Source organism: Aptenodytes patagonicus, chromosome 18 (genome assembly GCF_965638725.1).
Source record: "Aptenodytes patagonicus chromosome 18, bAptPat1.pri.cur, whole genome shotgun sequence".
NCBI classification, from domain to species: Eukaryota; Metazoa; Chordata; class Aves; order Sphenisciformes; family Spheniscidae; genus Aptenodytes; species Aptenodytes patagonicus.
In genome coordinates, this window is record NC_134966.1 from 7,995,641 (window position 1) to 8,021,547 (window position 25,907).

The following is a 25,907-nucleotide window of genomic DNA, read 5'->3' on the forward strand; positions in this document are numbered from 1 at the left end:
TTGCATGTAAATTTTAAATCATTTAGGAAACATGCTGTCTGTGCTGCAGAAGCTGTGCTTTAGGGATGAATTATTTTACTACTTTCAGTCCTAAAACATGACGAATTGCACACACTGTCACTGCTCATGACACGTTTTCTAACCACTTAATACATGCAGATTTTGCTAACATTTTTCATTACAATTTTAGTAAAGGGAAACATCTGTTTCCCCCTGCCTTAGAAAGTATATTGCATCTTCCCAGCTGCCACATGCCTTTGAAATTCCATGTTTAATCAACGCCATAATCTCTTCCAGAAAAAGGCCAGCACTCAGATAAGCAGCCTTGCAACAACAACCACCCCCCCATCACATCAGCACGCACGTTTCAATGTTTCCAGTTTTTCTAAAGAAAAAAGCAGCATTGAAAAATCCACACCAAAACCAAGGATTTTGTTGACCAAATAATGAAATAAATAGCACAAATTCTGGAATACAAAATTTATTTCAATCTTATAAAAGTCTTCAACATTGCAAATTCTGTCACAAAACACTAACTGTACACAGATATTTTCATTAAGGTTTAGAATAACGATTATTACTGTCAGATCTCCCCAGACATATCATTTCAGCTCAGAAGCATCAAGCGATCACACACAGCTTCTTAGCATCTTCTTCAAAATACATTAGTCTCACACGTACCTTGCAGACTGATGGCTTTTAAATAGTCAAATGTATTAGTGCAACCTCACTACTTAGTACAGGATGAAAGGTTCAGAAATTGAACCACCTATTAAACCACCAGTTCTCTTCCGAGCCCGACAGATTGTTCTCTCCTCGCGTTATCAACGGCTGGGCTGGGCTACTATTGCCTGCAAGTGTCATGAAAAGCTTCAAGTGTTCGGAAATCCCTCCATGTGGGTGGCAGGCCATCCTGCAGAAACTTTCCGCAGCGCTGGCATGGAGCCTGGAACAGCTTTATGTAACTTCTTAACCAGGTCTAAAAGGAAAAGGGAAAGAAATTAAGAAAATTGGATACGGATGTTGCCGTTTGTCATCACTCTTGTCAGCGATAGCAAGGACAGAGGATGTACTTTGGCGAGGCCCCAGTGAGGTATACAGTGATTTTATAAACAGAAACATGCCGAAGATTACAAGGTCACTGTATAGCTGAATTCCCACTTTATTAATCATCTTTTTCTTTTTTAGTCACTTAAGCAAATTTGTTAATAGAAATTCACGCACCCTGAGCAGGAGGTATTCGCAGCTAGAGAACCATGATGGAAGGCAAGTATTGTAACGCTCCTCATATTTTTACTGGAATATAATTGTTCTTGATGGGTACCTCCTTCAACCGAATATTGGTTTGTCTCTTCCTATGATCATCTATCATACCCCTACTGCAATCATACTGCAACGGTCTGAACTCTTCATAGCCGAAGATATAAGGACTTTCACAGCAAGCGAACTAACTTCCTCTCTAATGCGATTTTAAGATCAATACTCATTGGTCATAAAAATACTGTACCATTTTAAATCTGATTACACTGAGAAATATATATATAAAAAAGGCTAGTACTGAACAACACAGAGTAAGTTCAGGTGTTCCTAGGTAAAGTTCCTGCCTCTCAAGGGGATTGTTCCCATCGTCATACATAGCAATGAGCATTATGTAACTCAATTCCCAACTCAAGGAGATATACAACTAAAAAACACCTAGACCAGCAGATTTATACTCTGAAGGATGCACATGAATCTTGTCATTTAAAGTCCTATTGAATTACATCGATAAGAGAAAATTGTTCTCTGAAGAAGAGGTCAACCGAGTTTATTGAAACAAATCCTTCCATCTTCATCAGAGCCTTCTCTATAGCAACCGAACCTTTGGCCATCAATAACTCTCCTCCAAAAGAACTAGATCTTCTCTGGGTTTAGCAGTAAATACGGGGACAAGGGCAACAGAATACTACAAGTAAATTGCTGTTATTTACTTCAGCTTGGATGAGCTTTGCTTGCACTACAGAGAAATCGAATTTTCTGAACCATAATACAAAAATAGGTAAATGAAGTTAAATTGTGCACTTGAGACATCTGTTGAAAGAAAAAAAAAAAAGGCATTCTTCATTCCCATCAGAAAATTAGGGCTTCACTACATCCTGTCATGTGGATTGCACAACTGACATGTGAAGGGACCAACATATTGACACTTCTGGTGTACATCTGGTTTTGCTTTGTTAAAAGTTTTAGTAGTGTTTTATCAAATCAATAAGGCAGGTCCATGGCTTAAACAAACGTGCTACCCATTCTATTAAACATTAATTTTCAGAAACATGTTGAAACATGGATTTGACCAGCAAGAGTTGCTTTCACCTTTCAAAACTTATTATTTTAAGATGCACTCCAAGAGAAGAGACCTTTGCAAATCTCTCACCTTAGTGGCCTTTTTATTAAACAAACCAACCAGCACAGCAGGTAAGGGAGTCTGACTGATCTGAAATTACAGACGTAAAAGACCCAATGCTACTGTACACACCTAAAGATGGTGAATGGCAAAATTAGATGTTTCTTTTTAAAAGTCTCAGTTACATTGCTCCAGGTGAAGGGGTAACGTAATGGAAGTTAAGAGAAGGAAGAAGTCTGAAGAGCAGAGAAAACTCTCCCAAAAGCCTCCTTTGGGAGACTGCAGCAGAGAGAACAGCAAGAATCTCCACTGCCAAAATTCATCTTGGTAGCAGGAATTCTGGATCATAAACCCTTGTTCTCACCCTCTGATTAACAGGGCTGCTTATTTACAAGTTTATTTCACAAATAAAATTCTAAATACAAGCAGAATTAAAGGTAATAAACTTAAATCTGCACATCAAGGTAGAGCAGTATTTGATTGATTTTATTCAGTAAGAAAACAGCAGAATACTTCAGTAAGCATTTCCTTGATTCCCAAAACCACCTGCTGTTGTGCTGGGTGAGTACATGCAATTCCTTAGGAACAAAGTTGGGGCTGATAGTGGGCACAGCAAAACGGACTCTTCCCGATCACGTTCTCCAAATAACTCTCATCACTTCCCATACTGGGCAAGCTGACAAGCAAGCTGCCTCAGCTGGAACACACTACCTGGGAGTCTCCTCTTACTGGGGAACTTCCAGCGGAGCAGGCTTTCTACATACAGAACTCAACTCCTTGCACAGTACGAACAGTGTGAAAGGGCTGGACTATAGTAAAGATTTTGGTTGAGAGAGTTTTTCCTACTGTCTTTAGAGGTGACCCAGAGTAGCTTTGCAAATAGGAATCATCAAGCAAATATTGAGACCTGTGACAGAAGAACCATATACAGCTCAGTCTTCCGACACCAGTTATCCCAGGGTAATGAGAATGAGCTCTTTATCCTTGTCCAGGTATCAGATACAAAGAATTAGTCATTCTCTACTGCCTAGCTTGTTTACATAGGGCAAATCACAACTGCATCAGAACTGCCTAATGTCAATCACTGTAAGCATGCTGAAGTCTATCTGGAAAAATGTATTTTCCAATACACTTACCATGAAAGATCTGACTACCACATCTGGCATTTGAGGCAGCTGGTAGTGCAACAGAGCAGTGGTTGCATGATCTGTCACCTGTATCACACAAAACGAGAATATACGCTTATTCATTCTGTATTTCAGACCAAGCAGTGTTAATTTGCAGGAAAACTATAAATTTCATGGGGAAGTAGCAAACCAAGAATTACATGACTGTGAAGACATCCTCAAAGTAATTTTGGGTAGTTTTTGACAGCTAGCTTCCATTCCCTCTGCCAACTTCATACAAGAATCAGCTGAAGCTGATAAATAACTTTGTACCCATACAGTAAAATCAAATAGACCTTTGGAAGTTCATAAACGTGATAAAAGCTAATAGTGTTGGTAAAAGAATCTAGACTGGTAGCCAATGTGAGCCAAGTGATGAGGAAGGTGTCCAGCTCTACGCCATATGGAACAATACTAAACTAACACGCTTCGCTTCCCACTTTGGGCTACCAACTCTGCTGTAAAAAGGATTAAAAAATAATCTTCTACAAAAGCAATAGCAAATAACTTTCAAATGTCTACAGCATAAGAGCAGAATCTGTGCTTCTGTGATTGAAATCCCACGTATTCTGTGAAATCATAACCAAGCAAAGTCACTAAACAAATCACGTCAGAAGAAAGCACTTTGGTTTTCTCTTTAAATGTTCCCATTTTTTCTTTGGTCTTTTTTTTTTTTTTTTTAAGAGAATATATTCCCTTAATCTATGACGATTTGCTCAACAAAAGAAAAAACGTTGTCAATGATGTAGCTAAATTAAATAGTCCTGGAAGACTAACTTATAAGAACAGAGGTTAAAACTTAAAAAAAAACCCCAAAACCCCAAAGCTTTGGTTTTGATCTGTTTTAGTGAAAAAAAATCCCAAACCCAAAACCAAGACACCACTCCCCCGCCCCCCTCCCAATAGAATAAAATAACCTGAACTGAAACTACATTTTTACAGAAAAATGAGTACACTCCATTTTTTAATGGGAAAACTTAAAATATTTAACTCCTGTAGTCCTGTTTCAGGTTGCTTACATTGAACAAACAGGAACTGAGCTCTCAGTTTCATTTCCTCTGAAACCAGGAATCAATTAATATGATTATGGTTTATAAATACTTGCATTAGTAAAAGATTTCTGATAGAAAGCTTTTTAATTTCCCAGACAGAGCCATAACAACATCTTACATCTGGGAATTACAGCTAGACAGAATACATAGAAAATGTATATTTATAATAACAAGAATAAGTAAAGAAAAAAAAAAAATCAGGAAAACCAACCAATGCTTTGATAGAATTTTTTTTTTGTTTTTTAAATCACTACCATTTTGAAATGATTCTGGAAGGGGGCAGTTTCTGACAGCTATGATACAATTCACTAACAGTATTCAGCCCGTCAGCTTCCTAAGTTATTACACAGTCAACAGCTTGCTTCTTCTCCGAAGTTCTAGGCTTAACGCAGAAATTCTTGGCAAAATCCTTTGGGCTGGACTATTAAAGAACTCAACACAACCCCGAGAGCTCTTTCACATCTTGTAACTTATAAATCTATTAACGGTCCTCATCAGTAATATCAAAGCATCCAATAAACTATGCGATTGTCTAGTTAGTGATTAAATTGTATGTTCTAGTTTTAACGTGGAGAAGTAGTGCTCTTCTCAGGGCTTGTCTATATATTTCCCAGGGCTTGTCTATATACTATAGTAAATTTTGAGTAAGATAAAGTGTGAACTGAAATTACAATTGCTATTCCTGGCTAACTCCACTTGTTCCTAATTTGTATTTAGTCTAATTCAGCAATGCGAATTGTGCTGAAGCACTCAAACTTTCACTGGAGAAAGAGAGGCTCATGCTTGAAGCTATTCAGGGAGGTGAATCTGTAAAATATATATTCCTGAAAAAATCCATGTATAGACAGGCTCTAATTCACACCATACAAACTTCCTCCGCAGAACACTACATCAAATCAGTCTGTCCTACACTGAATCCACTTTTAAGTTATACTACAATTTTAGAAACAGATTCTGCTCCCCATCATTCGTGCACAACTAACTCCAAAAGCAGCTCCATTCAGCGTGAATAAGGACATGCGATTCTGACATTTGGAAGGGAAAACTTTTGGGACCGTGCACATTCTGGTGAGTTTGCACAAATATTCACACAATGGACCTCAGCCTGCTTAAGCCATTTATATGTTACCATAGGAAAAAGAATTAAAAATAACGTGATTAACGGTGCATTAATAGCACAGCATAACTCAAATCAGTCATTTCTTTTAAACACATCTCATGTAGCTTTCAGAAATGACTGTAATCCAAGCCCTACTAGCTATGTGATTTTTTTTCTTTTAAGATGGTGCTTTTATAGGATAGTACCAGACATGTCAAAGGATAGAAAGTTCTGAAGTTATTTATGAGCAGCCGCTCTCCTTCTGCTGTATTTCTACTTCTAACAAACTGTATTTTTTTTCCTGAACAACAAAGTTGTTTTCTCTTGGCACTGAAGAAAGTTGCTTAAAAAAATACTGCTATTAACAAATTTAAATTGACTGGCCACTTTGGCAAAGTTGCACATATGCTGTTCCTATTGTAATGTAAAGCTAATGAGATTCCACAGGGAGATAAAAGCCATCCCAGCATTGCTAGAACACTAATAATGTTTTCTGAACAAAAAGGAGGCGATTTCTACCATAAGCAAGTGCTGATAAAGCGCTTCTAAAAAAGATCAAAGTGGGTGTCAAATCTGAGGAAGAGGAGTAGGGGATGACCCCCCCCAGCCCAGCAAAGAACATGATGTCAAACAGAAAAGAGCTGGGCAAATGATAAACTGGCCAGTGCATGGGAGTGAAGGAAGAATTAACCCCCGCCAAGATAACAGAGATGATGAGAGAAAGCACAGACTGGCCAAGATTAAAAAAGAGAAAAAAAAAAAAGGGGTGGTGGGGTGGTGGAAGATCAATACCCAGCTTTACTAATGGCAATACGATTTCACACCAAAGCAAAGCAAAACAAACTGCATACGCACCAGCTCACTTAAGGGACACACTTTTTCTGCCAGCCAAGTTGGAATCACAAACTAATTTATTCTGGGTGTGGGATGACATTTTGTACATTTCAGGGTTTTATTTTATTAACTTCACTTTTATTGCTCTGCCTCACCTACTGCTATCTAAGTTATTGGTCGCTTTCTAATTTCTCTACCTCTTTTTATATGGGAACATATTCAGAAGAGCACACATTGATTGGGATAGCTGTTGCTCTGGACCTTGAAATAGATCTTCAAGAGATCTTGCAGAAAAGCTCAGTATTTCACAATTCATATATTGAAAAGCACTTGGAATTTTTATCCAAAAAAAAGGCAAGACAAGGCAATCTCCTGAAGCACAATTTTGCTAAATAAAATAGCTGTTGTTTAACTAAGCACTTTGAGACAGAGCAAAAGAGACTTCAGTTACATGAAAAAAAAAAAAATCTGGCAAAGAGACTCAATTTGAACAGGAAAACTTCCCTTCTTGCTAACCGTTAATTATATCGCCTGAGATTTATTTTTTTTTTCCTCCTTTTCGCTTCCAAATTCAAGTTGACTATAACCATGTACTTCTTAAATACATCTCTGCTCCCTTGTCTAGGGCACTGTATAGCTCAGGCATACAAAACAGACTGATACTGGATCAAACCTAATCTTCATTGTGACTATGTGCAAATTAAATCCTACGTACTTGTCGCTCTCGGCGAACAATCAGGCCCCAGCAAGTGAGCAGGGCTGGCTGGGTACCGGCCCGCTGTGAGGAACTACCTGCCGAGCTCACGCCGCTGCTCTGCTCTGCGGCAGAGTGGGGAGACATGGACTCCTGGCTTCCCTCTCGCAGCCGACTGCTCAGCTTGCCTGCTCGGTAAAGTTATAAATAGCTCATGAGACCAACACCCAGCGATGAGCAGAAAACAAAATCCCTGTTATTTGTCTCAACCGAGCCACCACCAGTCATTTCTACAGCATTTCTTTACCCACTTGATAGTACTGCTCTGCTGAAACGTGCTTTCCAAAGGTGACACATCCAAAACATGGCATTATTGGGCCTTGACGACACTTGTTAGTCATATAGAATTCCCAAAGCTGAAAATTCATTTAAAAAAAAAAAAAAAAGCCATTCTACAGTTCACAGGTTGAGAAAGCCAAACAAGTGCTTCCTCTAACTGGAATAAGAAGCACAAAAGCAAAGACCTATGGTATAGCTTTGCTCCACCATAGACCCGGAATGTTCCGTAGACGTATGAAGCTATACCTGGCATAAAAACTAAAACATAAAAATACAAACATCACATGACTAAATTATAGAAGCTGTCTCCCTCCTCTAGCATTTTATCTCACTGCCAGTAAATACGCTTTTCAAAAGTAGGTGCAAAACTTTCTTTAAGAGTTATAACTTTCCTTGCCACTTACTTACTGGTTTATTCCCTCAAGTATGGCACTGACAATTCTATCTAATATAAAAGGATTCTCTAAATCCCCTGGAAGTTTTTTAATTTTTTTTTTAAACCCTGCTAAGTTCATGGCCTTAACAGTAGCCTGTAACAATGAGTTCTGGAGGATGATCACAGCACTAAAAGAAAAAAAAAGGAAGTTATTTTATTAGTGTTTAGACCTTTTATAGTGTGGAAAACTGCAGAGTGCCTTTGTTCATTTCCAAGGATTCCCATTACTCAGTCTTCTCTCCAGGACCACGTTTGAGTCTCTCTGGAGGGAATCTGGTGCACAGAACCCGGTGCCCAAGAGGTGCTTGGAGGGATGATAGATGGTGCCTGTACGAACAGGCATCGATGAACTCCACACAAATCCTTTACACACCCTTCCCCACTCCTAATTCAGTAATTTGTCCTTGCGACAGGACAAGGGGGAATGGGTTTAAACTAAAGGGGGGTAGATTCAGACTAGATCTAAGGAAGAAATTTTTTACGCTGAGGGTGGTGAAGCACTGGCACAGGTTGCCCAGGGAGGTGGTGGATGCCCCATCCCTGGAAACATTCCAGGTCAGGTTGGACGGGGCTCTGAGCAACCTGATCTAGTTGAAGATGTCCCTGCTCACTGCAGGGGGGTTGGACTAGATGGCCTTTAGAGGTCCCTTCCAACCCAAACTATCCTATGATTCTAAAGCACTACCAGAATTTTCTGAAGCATAGGATTTATCACTTGTTTCCAGAGCTCACAGAGTGTTCAAGTTTTTATTTCGCTTGTTCTGCTTATTTGGACTGGGTCATAGAGATTTTATTTCGCCTAAGCAGGTCTTTGAACAGAGCCAAGTACTGATCATGCACAGGAGCAATCATGCAGGTGACCCTGGAACAGTCCATCTCCTCTCCTTGAACAGACATCATCAATAGCCCAATATTTGTCTCATGCATGCATTCATCCTGCATGTGATTTTATTCTGAGATTATTGACAAGAATACATCTTCATACATTACAATACTTATGTGCCCTTGTAGTGGTGAAAATTGTGCTCCCGAGTTCCATCACTTCGGGATCACACAGCTCACAAACGGCTGGATAGGCACAAACAGCTTCTCGACGTTCAGGTTAAAACGTGCCTTGGGAAGCATCATATCTAAACAAAAACAGTTTGTGGCATGCTAAAATTGATAGACCACTTAGCTGAACATAAGAGTGGGACTCCGAGATCAGAATGAAATATATGGGTTTAATGCTATGCATATGACTTAAACAGCCAAACTGATCCTATTACACAGCAAAACCAGCTATGCCGCTCTTAACTGAGCAGCTTGATAAATGAAACAGTTAATGTTTGACACCATCTCCCATTTTGATCCACTCATAGCAGTTCCACTATTCTATATTTTTGCCTCTTTTTTGAATGCAAAGTTATGAATAATGCCCATTCTCCACAATACATAGTTTTTTAACCCTCTGCACAATGACCCGGAATTACGCAGCCCTCATGTACACTCTTCTTCCCACCAAGATTTAAACCCCAAAAATATTTCCTTATTTCCCGTGTTGTTCCTCCTCTTGCACTAGTGGATCAAGAGATGCAAGGTGTGAAAATAAGGAGGTTTAAGATCAAAACAGTTGCCGCTCCTGTGGAGTTTAAATGTCAGACCAACATGGAAGTCTGAAAAACCTTTTCTTTGCTCCTTGTGCTTTTGCCCTTTCAGCCTTCCCTCTCTTATTTCCCAGCTCCATTCTCTGAGTCTAACCCTGCTGGTGGATTCAATGCCTATAAAGCTTATTCACCCCAGGACCAGATTCAAGGAGTCTCCAGGGAACTTAGAAAATGACTGTACACTTTAACAGTAATGGGCCCTCTGGGAGCTGTCCCCCATCAAATTATACACACTCGGGTATCCTGCCTAATAAGGAGGAGAGAGAAAAGGCTTGCTGACACAGCCAACGTTTGCAAACAAAAAGTCAGGACAAATTTAGCTTCGTTTGACAGGGTTGGATTGAAGATCAGAGGTCTCTGGTCCTTAACCTAGAAAGTCATGCTGCAACCCTGTGAGAATTTGACAGGCCTGCAGCTACCGCTGGCAGGTATCTTGCGAGCTCCAGATGTTGTTATATCATCATTGAAGACACAGTTGGAGAACTTGGTCCAGCTTTTAAAGAGAAACGGCCCTGCCCTTCAGAGGGATGATTGCTTTTATGGTATTAAAGGCAGTAGAGCTGCAAGGGCTACCCAGCCTCCTCGGTGGGAGCAGTTACTCATCCGTGTTTTTCCTTCTCAGCACAGCACTTCCACATCGCGTTACTGGTGACTGCCATGAGAAACACATTTCAGGAACATTCAGATGTGCTCTGACACATTTACTGATGATTTTTTTAATGGCATAAAACCATTTGTTCTGAAGATCCTGCAGATCCTACACTAGTAACAGAGTATAATAGTTTCTCTAACACTATTTTATCTATTTCCTTTATTTTGCTACTGCTACATTACTATTCCTGGGTATTATAAATGGATACAAGTGCAGCTTCAGAGAATAAAGAGAAAACCAAACCAAGCACAGCACCACAGAGAGAAAACTTACTATGCTGAACCACAGCATTTTCTATCATGTTTGAAAACTTGACTTAGGTCCTAGCCTCAACTTCTTTAACTATCTGCTCAATAGTACAGAATCTATTGATTGGAAAGTACCATCACCTTGCATTTTTATCACATTTTTCATGCAAGAATCCGAGAGCACCATGCAACCAATTCCGCAATAGCTCCTGTGTAGGTAGCTCCCATGAAGTCAGCAAGTATTACCCCAGCCTAAGGGATGCGGAAAACTGAGCCAAAGAGAGGTTAATTTGCCCAAGGTAACACAGTGACAACTGGGAACAAAATGTATAAAACTACTATAAAAAATGCAGACAGCTGTTCAACTGGTTACAGGCGACCCTTTCGCCTGCAGTCTTTTCTTTCTGGGGTTTTTTTTTGGTAAACATTACTGCATTTGGTATTATTTACAGAGAGGGAACTGGAGAACAGGAACTTAATATTCAGGCCGCGTCACATTATTTAAGAGAATTAGGAAGAGAATAAAGATTCTTATTTATCCATAACGCAGCCACAGAGGCAGCAGTAAGAGGGGCATTTCACGTTTTCTCACTGACCTCTTCCACTTTTGGTCTGAAGGCCATCACCTGGACCTGAAGAGAAATTTACTCTACGTATTTATGCTCCCTGAGTCCTTAACCTGGACTTTTAAGCAAACCATACATTTACTCTACTCTGTTATTTTGCATATAGGCAATTAAAATTATACAATCAAAACCTCACAATTTATTATCATTTAGCACAAATTATGGCAATATGACTTAACCCTTCCAAGTTATTCTAAACCAAAACATCCAGGCAGACGATCTTAGGCCCAAAGGAGCTTACAACCAGACAGACACATGGGGAAATTGAGATGATGCACTTAATTACAGAACCTTAAATTTATTCCATTGCAAAAATTACTTTAAAGCATACTGATAAACTAGTTACTAAGATACACACTGTTTTACTTCCCGCTGTATTACCCTACTCAACACTAAATATTTTTGAGGAGCAAGAACAAAAAAAAAGAATATTTAATCCACTAATCTCTGGGGTAAAGAATCAACTGCAGCAAAATTTTGCTTTAATGCTAGGCAGAGAGGGAGAGCAACCAACCTCCCCAAAAGCTGTCCTTTGATCTCTAGCAGGTTAATATTACAGGTCAAACCTCTTCCCTTCTGACTGCATCTGAAATCTTGGAAGGAAGATGCACAAATACAGCCAATATGCCATATTTTTGACCCCTGCTTTTATGCCCTTTCGAGTCCCTGACCCCCATTTGTTACACAAACTACAGAAGTAGATGAAAGGAAGCTAGTGCACTAGCTGGAGACTCAAGCTCCTTGAACTGTGGCCTGAAGGTAAGGAAACCGGAATTTAAACCCGGATCAATCTGAACTTACAGCATTTTGACAAGAGGCCTTCAAAGAGAAATCTTCTCTTCCTTGCCTGGAAAATGGCGAGACATAGATCTTTCCAAAATACACTTTAACCTTCTTAATAGTTTTATACCTATTGCTCCCATTCTCTCATCGGTCTTTTCTTACTTTCTGGAATGGCATTCATTTCAGTAAGTTACTCCTTTTCCTTACACCATCATGGGAAAAGAAGCAGGCAAAATAATGTCATGGAAAAAATTTCCAAATGCATTTTGGAAAGTGAGTTCTACTGATTTATTAAACTCAAGCCCTCAGGAGAGGGGGGCAACCAAAAGCAATGAAAACAACAAAACAAAATCCAAACGAACCTGAAAGTCCTTCCTCCCCCAAAAGATTTAAACTAAAAAAAGAGTGCTTGAAGACTCCTCATGAAATTTTAAGGCTAGAGTAGTATAATCTCCAATTTCCTATTCCAAACCATGGACTGGAACTGTGATGGGAAATAAATCCAAATTAAGTAACAGCAGAAGTGATCTCCTTTTCTATTCACGGTTTTCCATTATTACAGATTATTGTTTGTTATCTGCAAGTTGTGATGACAAAGGAATAAATTCTGAATTCTTTTACATAAGGGCCTAGATATTTAAAATAAACTCCGCATATCTCCTATACGCATTATGTAGAGAAAAATGATATGAGACTTACCTTCTGAAAAACTTGATAGTTGGATTTAGACCATATGTCAAGCTACAGTAGGAAAAAAAAAAGAATTATGTATTACCACATGTGATTACGGAGAAAAAGAAACTAAGCAGCTCTTCAAATTAAAAGAGCAGGCAAACAGATCTAGGGAGATGTATTTCTCAGTTCAGTATTTTGACCCAGTGCCTTTACCTGTTGCAATCCAAGAAAGGGAATTAATGATGTAAGATTTCCTTTGTATTGCAATGAAGAATGAACACAGTTCATCACAGTTTCAATTAAAAAAATTATATATACAAGACCTGTTGAATTAATGCGTTCTCTTTAAAAACAGCAAAATCTTCTTTTGTATGGGGTTGTGGCTGATCTATGCAAATATTCATCAGCTTCAGTCTGTTTCTAAAATGAGGGCATTTTTACTAAGTTTATGCTTGTCTTGTGTCTGAATAAGTGATTCAGTTACAAATGACACAAAGAACGTTTAGCTGAATTAAGCCAAAGCACCGGTCTACTGAGGCTAAATAAAACATCCCTTAGGAAACCGCATTTAAATTTGCAGACAAAAATCACACTAAAAGAGATTTAAGGTTGTAGATAACTGCACACATCCATGACTTAAATGCGTGCTCAACTATACGCAAACTAAAAGAACAAAATTGAAATAAGTTTTATTAGCCCCGGAAACCAGAAGGTAAGGCTGTCCTTCTTAGACAACCAAATGGCTCACATGTTAAACAATTTCAGCTGACATGCTAATGCTCTTTTAGCCCAGCCCTGCGGAAGATCTTGTATTCTGTCAAGGAAAAGCAGCAGGGAAAAAACAAGAGGAGCTTCCATCAGTCCCAGAATTGCAAATCACTTTTTTCCCCTGCAGATCCCACTGTACTCAACAATTCCATATGCACAAAATTTGTCACAGGAAAGGTGTTTGATACAGCATTAACCTCAGGAATCTTAGTCTGGACCAAAGAAAATAATTTTTTTTGAGTGAATTTATGAAGCGGGGGTAGCTCCTCTAGTGCTTGATAACATGGTTGGACACACGTTCCCATTCTTTTCAGAGTAATACTGTTAAAGACACAGGTGTTACCACTTCTAAATACTGGTAACTTTTGAGTCCCCAAACCTCAGGCCGGACAGGAGGCGATGTTAAAGACTTTAAAAATCACTTCAGGATAGATGTTTCATGGCTTAGTACTGCTGACCTGGCCGCGAGACAAAAGGCAGCTGAAGTCTCAACGCCTTTTCCAGGTTAGATGAAGACAGAAGTACCCTGAGGCATGTACCTACAACCCTTTCTACATTTACTCGCTCTTAGGGTGGGATCAAGAACCTGTGCGTGCACCAGCAACACTCATACTCTAGAGTCCACAAGCGGCAGTCCAGCCTGGACTTGGACCTGAGCTTGATTTACCATGTAATAATAGCCCCGTGCCTGTTGGGAAGGAAGCACCGCATTTCCATATTAGAAAAGTCTACATTTGAAAATAAAAAAATAATGTGTATTTTTTAAAAACTGTTTTCCTGTAATTTAAGGCTTTCCTTGACTGCAGACAGAGTTGCTATAGTTGGAATGTATATATGCTTTTGCTAATCTCTAGTGATCAAACCAAGTATGGGATCCTCTCCAGTTAAGACTCAAGATCTAAAAAAAAAATAAAAAAATAAAAAAAAATTTCCACTTCAGATGCTGCATTAAGATGAGTCCAACAGGTTCTGAACGTTCATTAGTCGGCATGACGAAAAGCTGAAAAAGTAATGAATGTCTGTTTTACAGACATGATGTTATCCAAGTTAAAAAAGGAAAAAAGAAAGAAAAAAAAAGAAAAAAGAAAAACAAAGAAAAAGAAAAAGCAACCAAACGCCCCAAACCACATGCATACATCCTAAATGACTGCCCACCTTTCCCCCTGAAACAGAGGATTAAGGCAGAGGCGGATTAAAGAATGCATCGTTACAGGTCTATTATTCTTCAACTTTTCACTTTCAATCAAGACACACATTTGTAACTAAAAAACTGCTGAAAGCACAATTTCAGGGCATCCTCTGCATGTGAATTAAACTGGGGCTTTTTTTCCCAACGCCCCACTCTCCCCACCCGCCCCCAGCATAAGTAACAAGAGGCCATTTTCTGAAGGTCGTCTGAACGATTTCAAAGGCGATAACAAATCAGAACATTCCCTGCATCTAATATCAAACAGGTCCGGTGCCAACACTTATTAGAGAAATCGGATTCAACCCCCCTTTCACCCAAACACGCACACATCCAGCTTTGAAGTGGAAAGAATGCAGGGATCAGAAATTACCCGAGAGACAGCTCTGCCTGTCTTTGAAGCTTTCCTTTGATACTACTATTTCTTTTCCTCTCTTACGCTAGGAGGCTAAAAGCTGCCTTTTCTTATTGATATGGGGTAATTAATGAAGCCATAGCATTAACATAACCTAAGTTCCTTAACATGGTAATTCAACACAGACACTTATGTTTCTTTAGTTAAGTCCAACGGATGCAAAAATAGGAATTTGGCTAGGCAGCATTGTTAAGTACCCACTCTAAATACGCCCTGTCAAGGTGGTTCTTGGTCTCTGCATCCAAAGAAAAGCAGGGTATTACTATGCCAAAAAATCCCAATACGTTTCTATTTTTATTGGCAGACTAGGGCTACTAATGGCTCAGCTGACAATAAGCCTGCCCTGCGAGGGTGAGCTGCATAGGTTCATTTATTCAGGAATCAGGACAACACTAGTAATTAATTGCTATCCATGGTTAAATTCCAGTGCACAATGAGTATGCCAGAGTTTGAAATTAAGGGTGGCACGGTGCCATCACTAAAACCAGGGGGCTAATTAAAACGCATCAGTATGTGGTGGACGCAATGGGTTAGTATGGTAAGCAAGAGAGACTGCAGAGCGATCAGCATCCAGAACCCACGACATGAGAGAGGCTGCCAGATCTCACCTATTGTTTTTGCAAAGTGTCACCAAAAATGTCTAAGTTATGCAGCTGGCAACCTGGCAAAGACATATTCTGCAGGGTTTGTGAATAATGCACGAGAGAAGTACATGAAGCACTTAAGAAATGCAATGATTCTTCATCTGTATAAGCAAAGCTTGAAAATAAAGCCCCAGAATGTAGTGTCTTATTTTACTCACTGCAAGCTTAAGACTTCTATTTTTTCACCTGAATTTTGAAAGTATTTAAATCTCTAAGACGAAGTACCCAATTTAACTAGACTTCAGAACAGCAGAAACCATGTGAAGCTTTCACGTAAGTACCCGTCAACCTACATAGTACAACGTACAAGCACACAGCAAGCTAAAGCAACCTGGATAATGCAATGTCAGCTTTCCTGTGTAACTGCTGGTATGCCACCACGCACAGTTCTACAACTATGAGAAACACCCATATTTGTTTTATTTCTAGATTTGCCTGACTAATGGACCAGAAGACTATCAACGCCTCTGCTGTTTGCACTCACCCCTTCCCTTTTTCTTCCCAGTAATGCAAGATTTGCTAAAACAGTTGTACTTTGAGATAAATGATGACTCCCCTGATCCACAAGCAAACCGTTGGCCTCTTCTGCGCACAGCCCATTTTTCACTTACTGTCTGTGTGATCATTCAGTCTCCCAATGATGGCCATTTCTTCTTTTGCTGAATACATTTTGTTGCCCCAAACCCTGCTCTACTTGGAGAAAGCCCCCCACTGAATTTCATTTCTGTTACTTAAATGACCTTCTGACTTGCGCAGTTAGGAGGGTGACTCAACAGACCTTCATTCAGCTATTTAAGTGTAAAGAAGCACAATGACTTATCCAGTGTCCCTTCTTCAACATGGCTTACAGAAAAGACAGGAGCTTCAAAATTGCCATATTGTAAGATACCACCTAGTTAATCTTATCGCTGCTGTTTACAAATATTAAATGCTTCCCAGGAATACATAAGCAAACCCCCAAACCAGCAACTACTGTGTAAACTGCTCACTGGAAAAACGATCACCTCCTACTGTGATCCTGAGGGTTCTCTGTATTTTTGTTATTTAATAAAGAAGATACTCACTGATCTTCTCCTTTTTCATACTCTTCTGTGTCTCTTCTGAAAGCTAGTGCATTTTTCCCCCTATCAGGCTAGAAACTGAGAAGCTAGAATAGTATGGTGAAACCTCACTGGAGTACTTTCCCAACAGCATCTGTTGTGACAGAGAAGGAATTGGAATGGACTATGTTTGCAATTGACTGTAATTGCTTATTCCCAGCAGACACAATAAGTAAAGCGAATCATTGCAAGAGCACAATCTTATTCTTATTCTCCAATTACCAGCGTAGTTAATTAGTGAAAAAGAGGGAGCTCACTGTTTGTCAATATGTGCTCCAGTTGGCAAAACTAGCAAGCTTCGCGTTTATTCAATCTTCCAAGCCAAATTTACTCATGATTTAAGTGGCTGCAACGCTAATTCTATTTAAGTCAAATGAAATGTTCCTATTTATACCTAAAACACAGACCTTCAGGTTTGCGAAAGCCCTGGGATGGCCCAATGGAATAGCAAACTGCCACGTAAAGGTCACAGGTTCATGCAGCCTTGTGGGAGCAGTCACATAGCTTAGCTTTGGACACAGAAAGCTAAATTGGTAGAAAACACGATTCCCCTGCAGACTGGCTTAAAGCAAGAAAATAAGCCAGGTGTTAGCACCGATGCTCTGGAGAAGGTGAACTGCTCCCCACTGACAGCAGACAAAGGTTAGTGCCCTGTGCCAAAACCAGCCTTGGTGAGTCCCGCTCTCCCCCGCGCAGGAAACGATGACAGAGAAACTGTGTATGGCTCTCAAGAGAGTTAACCTTGAGCTAAACAGAAGCCCAACGCCAGATGCCGTTTCAGAAAGGAACTCTTTTACTTAGCTCTTCAGCATATATAGCGTTATTATATTTCAAGGGAGCTTCAAAGGAAACTGGATTCATCGGAGAAAATGAGCACACCCAAATGAAGTGTGACACAGGAATCCATCAAGCACTGTCAGCGCTCTTTAGGCAGACTATCATTTCACTTCCGAGCAGAACTTGGGGTGAAGAGGGGCTGGTGCTGTAAGTCTGTATTTATATGCTAATATACAGGGAGTATAGTGCAGCTGCTTCTGCGGCAAAGTGGTATTTAAACCTGCATATTTGAACAACGCAAATCAAAATCAGGCAATTTTTATTTTACTACTTCTTAGGCCAATCCCCCACCCTTTGACTGAGAATCTCTCACCTGGGAAATACAACTGTACTATTTCCTTCAGGAGATCAGCTCCTGGCCTTTTCTAGAGAACAGAGGTTCAGACTGAGAGCTGCTGAACTCTGGGTCAGTACACAACGTGCTTCTGTGTGCTAAAACACAGTTATCACTTTTGAAAGGGAAAAAAGTCTCACCTCATTATAACATGGCCTATGGCTGCCAAGTACTCATCTTGATATAATGAACTTTTTATTTTAATAGGCTTCATAATCAGAAGAGAAAGCTCCAGAGAGAAAATGTGAAACATGGAGGTATTTAGTACTGTTACTGGCAAAGGAGAGTCCTGGCGGATGTCTCGGTAAGAGAGACCATTCCACCCTGAAAAGAGAAACAAGCTGAGCTGAAGGCCGTCAGGTCCCATTAACATCTCCTGATGCGCTAAAGAGAGCCATATGGAGTGTGTGCAGTCAGATGGAATTTGAGGGTTCAAGTGGGGTGAATTGTTCGTAAAACAAATCACTTGTGGAAACAGGTAACACTTCCTTTAATAGCTGCTGTTCAAGATGTGCTATTACTGACAAGCAAATTATTGGGGACTACCTACCGATGACTCTCTCAGTTGCGTTTATCAAGTTAAGCACAAAACTAGCCCAAGATTTCCCAATGGCTCTCAGAAAAGAGAAAGCTGAACCCTGGGCTATTGGTGTGCTGGTACACTGAAAAAATGTTTTCTCAGTACACACTATTAATGAGGCAACTGGGGTCTAAGGTGATAAATTAGAAATTCAAGCAAGGGCTTCAGAGCTCAGAAAAAAGTCAGACATTTGGGTATGAAAAATCCAAGCAAAGCATGATACATTTAAACCAGAGCATTCTGCAAAACATCCAGAGAGTCTTTTGACAGTTTTATGTTTCTAGCATACTTGTGATGGGATTCCTGTTCTCTGTCATTTAACTACCAGGTAAAAATAAAATTTGATGTTGCTGGATATACAATAACCTACCTTGCCATCTTCAGTATAGACATTTTCACTGTACCCTTTTACTATTGTCCGGTCAATGAAGAGGCTCCGCATCACCACTATCACTTTTAACACTTTTCCTAAGGTAACCTGTGAAGAACAAGAGAAGGACAAAAACAAGCTGAAGGAGAGTCAATGGTGTCTGAATTCACAAGACCATCAAGTTAACAGCTTAAGTTGATGCAATTTCAGCTTTCAATATTTTATAGACAGACCAAAATAAAAGATCTAAAACCATGGTGTGTGTTATGAGGAAGAGATCGACTGTAAAGTGCAGAACAAATAAACATTCATTTGCAACTGAAAATATATGAATTCACAGAATTCCCTTGTGTAGACATGACACTGCCAAGCAACTCTCTCAATTTTATTAACACCACGACTCAATAACTTGTGAAAACCAATGAGCAAATGTGATTATTTTCGATGTATTTGATATTCTCCAATATAAGTCCACTTAGAGAAAAATAATCTGAAAGACAAATTGGACTCTTCTAATGCTAGCTTTTAAAAGCATGTCATGAGCTTAATGGAAAACATTTTAGGTCCAGTAAAAATGTAAAATTGTTTAAAAGGAAACTACAGCTAAAAAGTAAAAATGTTACATTTTCAAAGATTTAATTTTCTTCTGTGGAAGTGGTAAAGTGTAAAGAATAAAACTAGTATCATGGAAAAATATATAGGGTCAGAGTATAACAACAGATATAACACTAAATTATTATATTGACAAAAATGCAATAATGAAGGCATTTTAATCTAAAAATCAATTTACATTTCGAAGATGAACTTGCACTTCAATATTGTTAAGATGCGCGTCTAACAATAATTCTGTCTTTTGTGTTTTGTTATACAGAGATTATTACAGAGTTTTTCCTCACCCACAAAAGCATAAAACTGAGATAAAAAAGAAACAATTATTTCATTTTAATATTTCCCAATCAGCAGTGGCTCATTTTCCATTGTCTGTGTTCCAACATTTAGTCCAGTATAGATTAACACAGGCTAGAACAATTGTGTTTTTACTGCTGACCTCAGCAGACAAATCCACACCCAAAGAAATGAGTCAATATGCATCTTTATTGATTTGTTACATGTTTTTCCTTTTTAAATCCTGCTAATGACTCCTGCCTACCACCTTGTTTCAACATGAGTAACCTCAACCTGATGCTGACTAACTAAGAGACTAACAGGCAAATCAACTCTGAAGTGCCAAGTTGCTTTTCCCACCAAGAAGGAAGACAGAAAATCTGGCACAAAGACTCCATCTCAAAGCTGAGGCAGGGACCATGCTGCTGAAGGAGGGTTAGGAGGGGAAATGGTGGTAGGAATGGGATGACGGTACAGGACTTTGCAGAACAGTTACCCAAACTACTCTAAATGCTGCTTATTATATCACTATATAGCAGGACAGAGTCACAAATCCTGAAAAGAACTGATGACAATTCTTTGGCATGGGACATGGAGAAAGCAACTCTAGGACAGAGGAGTCTAAACAGGGAAGAACAAGTTGACAGCAAGAGAGACGACAGGGAGAAGAGACGGGAAAAAAGAGTCAGTGATAGACTTCAAGAGGACAGGCTGCTAGGTATAATTTTGCAAGAACACGAAGAGAAAAAGCAGGTCAGAACAATGGGTAAGTTTTTGAAGAAAAATGTTACAGGCTGAAGTAGGGTAACTTGTACCAAGGCCTGAGCCATGCACATCCCATGAACAGCTTTTTCTGGTTCCTGCCTTCTTACAATAGATTTTCTGAACGTGTATGGAACTGCCTAGTGTTCTCAGGCAACCATATCATGATATCAGGTACCGTGAATTTGGATCTAAATGTAGTTATCTTGCTGGGATACTCTGTAATAAGACCTAGTTGGTCTGCAAATAAAGGACATTGGCAGAGTTATTTCAGCACCTACCACGGTATCAGTTAAGTTAAAAATACAAAGCCATGACCCAGAGGTGCCTGATCTATGATGCTGATCATCCACTAGAATCAGAAAGACAGTTTTGTCATAACTGCTAAGATGAGGAAATGGAGTCACTTTGAAAAAAGTTGTCAGCACGCTTAGAGTTAACAGTTTGTTATTTATTTTTCTACCTTAGTAAGACTGGCACTTCGCTAGGATATAGGTCTACTGAGAGAACTGACTTTTGTAACTTCAAACTAGGCATCAACCATATACAGTAAAATTAAAAGGAGGAAAAGAAGAAATTTTAAACAAAAAGAAAAGAAATCTTCTTAATGGAAGAGCAAAAAGGCTGCCCTACAAACACCCAGACCCAGCTTTACGTATAACACTTTCTATCTCCATTGCCTTCACGCACTTTAGTGGATGCTCACTTCTTTCCTCTTCCCTTACGTTCTGCATTCATGATATCTCACATTGCTGCCAGGTGGAAAAAAAAATTGGATGAAGTTGATCTGAAGCCTGTGTGGGATGTTCCTGAAAATCCTCAGAGTGAACAGTGGAACATAACAAGCTGAAAAATCCCATGTTTGGCACTCCAGCTTGCTTGAATATACTTATTGCTGGCCTCAAACCTCCCCACAAGATTTACCTGCACAAATGCTTTCAAAATGCTTCTGCATTAGCTCATTGCCTTTTCCCAGGTCATCTGTTTTCATGCCCTTCCAACGATTTACTCCACACTTTCAGAATCCGTCACAGCTAGCCAGACACCAGCTACCATCCATCATGCAATACTGAAAGGTCAAATTCTGCATACTGGTCCGGGACAGTAGCCTCGATCACCCACTTGCTTGAATGTCAAACAAGCAGTGTTACACCGTCTCCCACATGTGTCAGGAGCTGTGTAAAACCATCCTTAGATGGGTACCTAAGACTGTGAGCTCCCTGAGGAAGGCACTACTGTTGCAATCTCAGCTTAGACAAGGGTTTGTGCCAGGGGGTCCTCTCCAGGAGTAGGGGCACCCAGGCGTCGTGGTAATACAAATGAACTATTGAATTGCATTGCAACTTTGGCCAGGTTAGTGCTAGGTTGTCTGAATTAGCTCTTACAGTGCTCTGGCACTGAAACAGAAAACTTTCCTGTTTTGTGTCACTGTTGTTATGACATGGGATTCCTGTGGATTTTACACTGGCTGGAAGAGAGATCGGGACTTTCAGATTATTTTTGCAGGACTGTATCATTAGTGAAGTCTGACAGAAGCAGAAATTTTGTAAAACTAAGCGTAACTCGGAGAAATTATAGTTCATCATTTTAACAGCATTGAAAGAATGAGGCTAGTAGTACAAAAAATGAACAACAACCTGTCACTAGACTGGAGGATGCTGTTAGATTTGGAAGCCAAAAGTATGCTCTGCAGCTATTTTCAGGGTAAAGCACATTCCAAATTGTACACAATAAATGGGATACCCTTTATATTTTCCTCTAATAATCAAGACTTGTAACTGTTTTCAGGACTTAATGATTTTGTTCACATCAACCGTATTTTACAAATCATGTTTTCCAGCAAACCATTTTCTTTCAATGCCTGCTCAACTTAGCTAACTGGAGTCCACGTTCAAAAAAGATCTATGTGTGGAATGTAATTTACACCTATAGTCATACAACTGTGTCCCTACAGATCACCTGAAAGAAGGTAGTAGAAACCTAATGACTCTGGTAAAAAAGTAATTTGATAGTTCTACTCTAAGCTCCAGTAGTGCAGGTCTCTCCTTCTGGAGGTCAAGACTCACCCAGATGGTCCCTATTTAATGGGCACTAAAATGTCCCTACATTTCCACAGATATCAACCGAAAGAAACTTCTTTCATTATACAGAAAAGATACCTTTCAATTGTGACAAAAAGGCAACAATTTCCTTTCTAAGCCAACTTTTCCTATTAAATTTCAACAACTTCTGTCGATATCCTGTTAAGACAGCACTTGGCTTTTTAATATTTCGCCTGAAGGATATATGCCAACTCGTCCTTGATGTAGAAAATTTTAATTCAAATCAATACATGTACAAGGTCACTTTAAAATTCAATTAATATGAATGAAAAAATATGCCCCACAGTTCTGTGAGCTGAAAATGGAACAGTTGCAAGTTAAATACTTCTGTAGCTTCTGTTTTGGTCTGTGTAATAACAATGTACTTCTAACTTCCTTTTAACTAAAGTGTACTAAATTCAGACAGTTAAGTTATTCATAAATCCCCTGCTTCCTAAAATGGCAAGCTCCAGAAGAAGGTAGGACAGGCAGCTGATTGAAATCTGCAATATTATGCAGCTTTTCTGACAAAGAGACATAAAATTAAAATATTGAAATATCCCAGTTTTAAAAATATTTTGTCTATCACCAAGATAATTCTCAAAGAGCATATGACAGACACTGTATGCCAAGAAAGGGGGAAGGGGAAACAGAATTATCAGTGAGAATGGCTTAGATAATGTCTTGTAAGACTGCTAAAAAAGTTCCCATTTAACATCACTTTTGGTTGGAAAAGAAATAAGTACCTCTCTAAATAAGTCAGAATTGGGGTAAAAATTAGTTTACAAAATGAAAAGGATCAAAATTAATTTACCACGCCAGAATTCTGCCTGGAGGAAATAGCTTGAAACCCCCCCCTTTAATTTTGCCTCCTCACTGAAAGTGATACCAAATAAAAAGCCCCTTTATAAACAATTTTTAAAAAATGCATTAACAAACATTCTTTCTTCAAATTTATTTAGAAGTTTGGTATTAGGAAAACATATGCTGACAACACCAAGCTCCAACACTTTGCAAAATATTCCCAAAGCTCCAGATTTCCTCTCAGCATCCCAGGGAATTTGCTGCTGATTTGAGCTGCAGATGCTCTGCAATGCAGAGCTAAAAGAAAGAAAACACTATTTTCAGTTAACATGGGTACCTCCCTGCTTGTATAAAAAGGAGGACAAGTCTGTATGCGTTTTTTATTCACCTTAGAAAACAATAAGGCAACATCAAACCAGAGATGTAACCAAGCTGTACCTATTTCCAGCAAAAGGCCAGACACCTGCTCCTTGCCATATAGCCAGCCATAAGCTTGTCCTCCACTTGTGTACCTATCTTACTAATCAGTGCAATGCCTGGAAATCATATCTCTCTCTCTCAACTGAAAAATAAGGTTTTATATTAAAAATAAAGTAAAAGAACCCTACCCAGACTTTCAACTAGTTTTTTTTTTTTTCCTATGTCTCATCTGCTGCTGGTATGAACGCTGCGCTTTCTCTCACATGCTTATTATTCTTTAATTATCTTGCTATTTACAAATAGGCATAAGATGCAATTAAGCCATTAGAGTCTAAATAAACAAACATACTAATTAGGTGCTTTACAAGGATTTCTTTTTTTATGTAAGGGCTGGAATTTACCTTTCATTAATCTAACCTAATTGCAATAGTGCATGATAAAAAGTCAACATAAATGAAGGACTTCAAATGATTTTGCCATATTAGGGATGAGCTGGTGATCCCCTCCCTCGGTAACACGGCATATTCTCTTAATAAAGTGAACAAACTGGCACAGAATATTGTTCAAAGGTTGAAAGACAGATTTTGCCAGTGGCCAGTCACACTTAGGGAAGGGTCACCCTAGTCCAGCATTGCTACGGATGATGAAATGGATTCTGTCTCTTCCTCCGTTCTAAATTATAACACACCAGGAATTTTACAGGGATGAAAAAGATGTCTGATCTTGCAGAATATACATCTATGGGAATATCAACACAGACCTGTGAGCCTTTGGGACGGACAGCAACCCTGGGACACAGTAAGAGGGAGCAAAGCTGAGGAAATTTCTTGCTGGTCTTCCTCTACTTTTCCTACTCTTGCTCACTTTCCCATCAAAAGACCCTTCCTCATTTTCCTCATTCTTATATTACACAAACAGAGAATAATTTACAATTTACTTGCCAACCCCTGCTCACATACTTTGCTGATTCAGGACATTCTTCCTCCACATACGTGACCTGAAATGCTGGCTTAATGCTTTTTAAATGCTGGTTCTCAATCTTAAAGAGACAAACTGTGAAGCCACCGCAGTCACAACAGTCCCACTATGAGCTCAGAAGTGATTCCTCAAGATCCAGCTCACACAAGAGATCCTTAAACAACCCAGTACCTCCATCAAACACCAAAACCTAGTGTCTCCAAGAGAGTAAATCCCTAAATTAGTGTTCATCATATGCGCCTAAAATTAGGTGCCTAAGCCACCAAACGCGATCATCAAATCTATATCCCTATCACAAACCTGCCTACCTCTAGCCAGTGCCTACTTTGCGCTAGTTTCCTAATGAACCACTGGACTGGTAAGGAGGAACACTTACACTGCTAAGCATTTTGGAGAAAAGAGACTGTTTTGAAAATAACAGCATTAAATTGTTTCCGATCAAGTATGACATCAGTGCTAACTTCAAATCCCTTAGCATGTTTCCCCCCCCTCCCCAGTTCTTCAAGATCAGGGTCTCCTGAACAAAAAACCGTTTGGTGGCTTTTCTTAATGGGCAAATAATAATAAATTTCAGAATCCATTTTTCCAACAGAAAATAATAACGATTTTAAGTAAAACACTGATAAACAAAAATGAGACACAAGAAATTACTCAGTTTCCGTGAACAGATGTCTAGCCTATTTGCAATTAATACAGCCCACTTCCATGCAATCAGACTGTTTAAAATGCTTGGAACAAGACTTGAAAGTTGAAATGCAAATGTGTCTGATTTTATGGAGAATGAATAAAATTGTATAAAAACGTTTCATATTTTTATATGAAAGATCTAGTAAAAATCTAGGCATCAGTATAAATTCATAAAATTAATTTATCATCAAAAATTTGTAAGAGAATACGAAAAGACAAAATCATGATTTCTGCCATGAGCTTTGGTTTGGCAGAAACAATTCAATTTTTCAAATTGGAAGATAGTTATACATATCATTATCCTTTAGAAACAGCTCAAATTACAGAAAACTATTCAATTATCTGTAAAAATATTTACCCAGTGTTTGTAACTTCTATAGTAGTGCTTTTATATAGCTTTACAAACACTGGGGAGACAAACAATTT

At 39.1% G+C, this 25,907-nt stretch overlaps 1 protein-coding gene across 1 annotated transcript in view; it reads right to left on the minus strand.

Annotated features, from left to right (window-relative positions):
* Positions 1-467: 467 nt before the first annotated feature.
* The window catches only part of MED27 (mediator complex subunit 27), a 95,587-nt gene continuing 70,147 nt past the window's right edge, over positions 468-25,907 (minus strand). Inside the window, exons 5-8 of the mRNA XM_076355119.1 lie at positions 18,865-18,972; positions 12,655-12,696; positions 3,517-3,594; positions 468-979 (exon numbers count right to left, since the gene is read on the minus strand). Of these exons, the coding sequence (XP_076211234.1) occupies positions 845-979; positions 3,517-3,594; positions 12,655-12,696; positions 18,865-18,972 (363 nt within the window). The 3' untranslated portion in view covers positions 468-844. The remainder of the gene's footprint in view (positions 980-3,516; positions 3,595-12,654; positions 12,697-18,864; positions 18,973-25,907) is intronic.